Genomic DNA, 6000 nt, shown 5'->3' with positions numbered 1-6000 from the left:
GCGCCGTAAACCCAAGGTACGTCCCGAACCTGCGTGTATGTGCGAGCGAAGGCACGGCTCCCCCACGCCGGGCAGAGGCGCGGGCGGGACCCTCAGCAGGGGCACCCCACGCCGGCTGGGCTCGCTGGGCTCGGCTGGGCTCGCCCTCCCCGCTGCCACGGAAACAGCCGCGAGCATCCAACACCCGCGGACACACGCACGCAGCGCTTTTTTTCCCCTGGAACAAAGGGCGCACGACATGCCCCTCTCCCCAGAGCCTCACCCCTCACAGCTGATTCCTAAGTGCCCATAACCCCCCGGCACCGCCGCGCCCCCCGCACCGCCCCCGCGCCCCCCCCCCCCCCAGCCCTCCGTGACCGAAACCTGGATGCGGCGGGGGCCGGCGCTCCCCGGCCGCGCCGCGCCGCGCGTTATTCATGGCGCGGGGCGGGCCGCCGGCCGCCGCGCTATATAGGGCGGCCCGGGCGACACGACGAGACAGATGGGCGCAGAGTGGAGTGGCGGCGGACGGCATGCGGCAAAGAGAATAAAAAGAAGGGAACCTTGCTTTCTTAATTTATTTTTTTTCCTCCTCTTTTCCCCTGCTCCGCTCTTTCTCTTCCTTTCTTAACCGTTTTTGGACCAAGTTTTCTTCAGACCGTCTGGGCTTGGTTTTTTGATTTTTTTTTTAATTTATTTACTTTTACGAATTCTTTTACGATTTTTTTTCTCCCCCTCAGTGTTGTATGTGGCAAAAAAAAGTCAGCGCCGAGCTGAGTGATTCAGGCGCTCTGCAGGGAGCAGTGGGGAGGGCGAAGGAAAAAGTTGCCTTTGTTGCTAGCGAGCTCTTGCAACCTTTTATGTGACTAAGCGCAGGCGGCTGCCGGGGGTCGGCGAGTGCGGGCTGCGCTGCCTGCCCGCGCTGCTCGGGCTCCTCTCCCGCAGCCCCCTCCCGCGTCGGGGCTGCGCGGGGGCGCTGCTGGCGCCCCCCCGCCGCGCTCCGCCGGTTGCCATGGTGCCGCGGCCCGGCGTGCTGTGGGCAGTGGCGGCGGCGGCGCTAGCGCTGCTGAGCCGGCGGGCGGCGGCGGCGCTGGCGGGGCCGGTGGTCCGCTGCGAGCCGTGCGACGCGCGGGCGCTGCAGCAGTGCAAGCCCCTGCAGCCGGACTGCGCCGAGAGGGTGCGGGAGCCGGGCTGCGGGTGCTGCCTCACCTGCGCCTTGCGGCCGGGGCAGCCCTGCGGCATCTACACGGAGCGCTGCGGGGCCGGGCTGAGCTGCCAGCCGCGGAGGGAGGAGGCACGGCCGCTGCAGGCGCTGCTGGAGGGCCGCGGGCTGTGCACCAACGGCACGGCGGGCGGCAGGCTGCGGGCCTTCCTGCTGCCGGGACCGCACGCTGCAGGTAAGAGGGCTGCGGGGGGTCGCCTGGCTGCGCGCCGTCTCCGCTCTTTCCTTGCCCTTTTTTTGTTCTTTTCTTTTTCTTTTTTTTTTTTTGTCTCTTTCTAACTTAAGTCAGCTGCACGCAGCAGGAAGGGGGGGATGGGGGGCGGGCTTGCTGCGGGCCGGTTTCTCCGGAAAGACCCCCCGCCGGCGGGGGCTGCTGCGGGCTCCGGCAGCCACGTAGCCCAGGCTGGGCTGTTTGTGGAGGGCGGCTTTCGCCCGGGGAGTGGCAGATGTACTGCTCGCACCTTTGCTGTGTACACGTTTACTTTCTCCCACACCGACGCTATGAAGTAGCTCTTTGCAAAAGAGGCAGAGTTGCTCTTTTTAATTAAAAAAAAATAAAAATCGAGGGGGTGGGGAAGGGTTGCGCAGTGCGGGGGACTGCCGGGGTGGGGGTGGGGGGAAGGGAGGTCTGTCCCCGGCGTTCCTGGAAAGAGAGTGCGAAAAAACTGGGGAGAGTGGGCTGAGCCCTGCGCTGCATCGTGGCTTGGTCAGGACAGCGCTAAGCATGGGGTGAGGGGAACAACAAAAAAAGAGTTAAATATTCCCCTGGCCCGGGAAGGTGGTTATTCCGAGCAAAGCGTTTGCACAGCAGTGTTTAAGAGGACGTTGGGTTTTTTTGCTTGCACTGCAAATCTTTGGTGAAACGACGTTTTCCCGTACCTCTTACATGCCTTGTAAATGAGACGTTCACAGAGCGGGTTTGGTTTTGTTTGAAGAGGAAGGGACAGCTGGAAAAAGTTCTGTTAGCGTGCGCGTTTGGAAACTTAAGACAGGGAAACTTGGGATACAGATCAAGAAAGCACAGTCCCTCTGTGCAAACATTTCATTAAACTGTTTGCTAACCAACAGCAAGTATGTTAACATTTATTTAATAGAAAAGTGTCAGAAGGCTTTCCACTGTTTGCATTTTTCAAAAGCCAGGAGTTTTTCAGCTGGGTTGCAGACTCCCTGGCTGGCAGCTCCTCAGCTGAGGAAGTGGCACGGGTTCTGCGGGGAGCAGGGCTGCCTTACCATCAGTATGTATGTGCTGCTCCCACGACGTGCCTTACCATGGGGATTCAAGTGCTGCTCCCAAGCAGTGACCATTTGAATGAGAGTTCAGAGGTACTCGCTGAAGTTCTGAATCCCATTGGAATGTGGAGCAGCTTCCGTCATCACGTTAACTTGGCTCTGCATAGCCATCCTTCCCATGAATTGGGAACGAGGGGTGTCTCTTCCGGATTTGGGGGTTGGTGTTGTTTGGGGTGGGGTGGGTAGCGCTTGCAGTGGCTGTTATAGAAGGGAAAGGGGAAGGCAGAGCTGTACTTGGCTGGAAACCTCTCCATTTTCAGCCTAAATAGTCAAAATGCTGTTCTCGTTTCTGCATTCTTGGCTGAGGGAGAACTCCAGTTATGAAATCGGTAGGAACTCTTGACTCCTTAAAAAGCACAAAGTAGGAACTTTACAGTTCACGTTCAAGGGGTGAAGGCTGCAAGCCTGGGGTACCAGAAAGATGTGCGCTGAAGCAGTGTGACATGTAGTGCCCACCTCCACGTGGGGACTGCTCCACTTCCAGCTCTAAATCCAGTGCTTCTGGGTACGCACTTTCCCTGAGCAGATTCCCACCATCATCCTCACACACAGCCAGGGCCGGCATCACATGCTATGCTTTTGGTCGTTCCTAGTTTACAGAAATTGCTAGAAGTCGGTATGGGGTGGGGTATGTTAGCCTCTTAACAACCACCCTAGCAGGCCACTGACTTACTTTCCAGTTCAGGATTTTTTTGGACATGAAAGTGTTAAATAGGAGTAGTGTGCATGTGCAGCCCTTCTGATCTCTTTTTTTTTTTTTTTTTTAAAGAAAGCAAGTAATTCTGGTAGTAGTTTTGTTTCTGTTACCAGGGTGTAAATCTAAGACAGCACCAAGTTTGGTGAAACTGACTTAATCAAATATGCTTTACAGTTTAAAATGTAGCATTACCACCGTTCCAAATTGAAGTGTAAGAAGTGCTATTGAAATGTGATGGCCTATTTAAACTGAAATGACCAGCCTGGTAATTAATGCATTTCAAGAATATTTTCTCCTTATTTTTGGTAGAGGAAGCTAACTGATGAACTGGGCTGATTGCAGAAAACATAGTAGGCGTAGGAGACTTAGGATACTCAAGTTTATAACGTTTTATTGTGTCGTTTCTTGCAAACTTCATTGAGAATGTGGGGAAAAAAAATACCACTGTTTAAAAACAGGACATTAAACCACCAAAAATATGTTCAGATACCACTGAGAGTCTGAGTTAAACCCACAAAAGCCAGGAAATTTAGACTTATGACTTAAACTTCCTTAATTCATTTGCACTGGGAGTTGGATTTTCCTGGTCAAATTATGTCTATTGCCAGCAGTGGCTACACTAAAACCACTGGTACCAAGATGTTAGGTTGGATCCTTTCTCAGTGTTCCTCTTCTGGACCTGTGTATTGGCAGTGCCACTGTAATGCTTATGTTGAAGTATTTAGACTCAATGGGCTATGTGATCATGGGCTTGCAGGTTTAGCACTGAAATTCTTCTCTTTTGTGGTTTTTCAGTGAGCTATCAAGTATAATTTTAATACAGATTTCCAGGATGTTCCTTGCACATCAGTTATCATTATGCACTTGCAATATGATTTCTTTAAAACAAACAAAAAAAAAAAAAGGTGGCCAGCAGCCAAGGCAGCAGCTAGTGGGACTTGGCTACTTTGCTGATAGGAGTATCCAAACTTGAAAAGTTCCCTGGAGGAAATGTAGACAGTTACAGTTACACTGCAGGAGTCTCTGAAGAGGGAGAAATGCAGTGTAGACAAATACCTCAGAAGGTATGGGAACACTGGGCTTACGCAGTATTTTGGAAAAATGTTCTTCTCCTGTATTTTTGTGGATGGCAATTTAAAGAGAAAATATTTTTTGAAGCTTGTGATGAAAGCCAATGTTTGTCCTGTGACACCATTACAGAATGAATGGCATTTTTCTGGCCACTACCTTTAAAATTTATTTTGTACACTTAGAAATGTTTCTGACTTTAATAGCAGAAGAATGAAAACATGCTGGGTGGTTTTTTTTTTTCTTTTTTTTTCTTTCCTGTTCCGTATGTTGGATAAAATTAAGAAAGAAATAGTGGTAAAAATAGGCAGCTAAAGCCATGACACTCAGTGTGGTAGAATTATGGTATTAATGCCTCTTTTAAAAAATAAAATAAAATTACCATGCTGGGGAAGAGAGAGTTGCAGGACGGCCCATAAGTTACCCAGGCCAGCTGTGTTTATCTGAAGTGGGTTAAACCAGCTGTGGGTCAGCAGCCACAGAAGGGGTAGGTCCATGGCCCAGGGAGGGGGATGCTGTGCAGACCTTGCCCCTCCTGTTGCCAGACAGGAATTCAGGGGGCACCGGACAGCAGGTCCACAACCCCAGACGGTGGGCTTGCAGTAGGTGGAGGTTAGCTAATGGTCAGGTGCCGGGCAGCTGGCACAGACGGTGCGGTGGGGCACCTTGTGAGGCTGCCAGGAGCAAGGGGATGCTTCAGTTATAGAAGTCCTGACTTGGCAACAAAGGTGCTAAGGCATGCAGAATGCGAAGTTGTTAAATCTTTTTCTATATTGCTATCTTGTAAACAGAAAATTAGGCACATAGGCTAATCTAGTGGCTTGTTGCCCCTCCAGATGCAGCTGGCAGCTGATTAATGTTGTTTCTCCACTGCATTTGTTCTTCTTGAAGGAAATTCCAGTGATTCAGAAGAAGACGACCAGAGTACCAGCAGCACAGAAAATCAGGCCATCCCAAACTCTCACAGGGTGCCAGATTCCAAATCTCATCCACCACACATCAAAATAGATATCATCAGGAAAGTGCAAGCCAAAAATACACAGCGCTATAAAGTGGAATATGATTCGCAGAGTACAGATACACTGAATTTCTCTTCTGAATCCAAACAAGAGACTGAATACGTAAGTACTTTAGTAAAGGGAAAGGCATTTCCCAGCATGTGTGTGTTCATGAGTGTGTGTGTATGTGTATGTTGTGCATATGACATTAAGTAAGTAAATGGTGGTAATTGCTGCAGCCATTTAGGGCATTCTGGCTGTTTAACTGGTAAAACTATTGGATCTGCCAATGCAGACAATTGGCAGACTGAGCAGATGATGTTCAGAAAGCATGGGGCCTAATGCAATTGATAAAATTATGATTTTCACAAAGTCACTTCTTAGAGATCGAAAGTTCTTGTTCCCCCCTCTAATTACCACATGTTTGTGCAAATGGACTTGGGTCAGGTTTGATACCATCATCAAATTTGGTTGGAAGCAGCATTACTGGGTTGCAATAGTGTAGTGGCTCATGCTCCACGGCGCAAATCAAGGGAGGTGAACTTAGGGTTGAGAATTAGGATCTTGACTGATCAGTCGTTGTTTGTATGATGTGCTGAACACCACATCCACTTGCATCTGTCAGTTGGTGCCACTGCTGAAATGTAAAGGCTCACAGGCACAGGAGCTGCCGTTGCTTCCTACTTGCCCAGTGGATTTGCAGGGCAGCTGGAGTGTGGTGAATATGAGGGGAGAATAATTCCTCT

The 6000-nt window shown here is 50.6% G+C and overlaps 1 protein-coding gene across 1 annotated transcript in view; it reads left to right on the top strand.

Moving 5' to 3' along the window:
• The first annotated feature begins 439 nt into the window (after positions 1 to 439).
• Positions 440 to 6000, top strand: part of IGFBP3 (insulin like growth factor binding protein 3) — a 14464-nt gene continuing 8903 nt past the window's right edge. Inside the window, exons 1-2 of the mRNA XM_080382092.1 lie at positions 440 to 1376; positions 5148 to 5377. Coding sequence (XP_080238218.1) covers positions 992 to 1376; positions 5148 to 5377 — 615 coding nt within the window. The 5' untranslated portion in view covers positions 440 to 991. The remainder of the gene's footprint in view (positions 1377 to 5147; positions 5378 to 6000) is intronic.

Source organism: Falco punctatus (assembly GCF_963210335.1).
Source record: "Falco punctatus genome assembly, chromosome: 4".
NCBI classification, from domain to species: domain Eukaryota; kingdom Metazoa; phylum Chordata; class Aves; order Falconiformes; family Falconidae; genus Falco; species Falco punctatus.
Note: the sequence above shows the minus strand (reverse complement) of the source record. Positions and strands in the feature narration are given on the sequence as shown.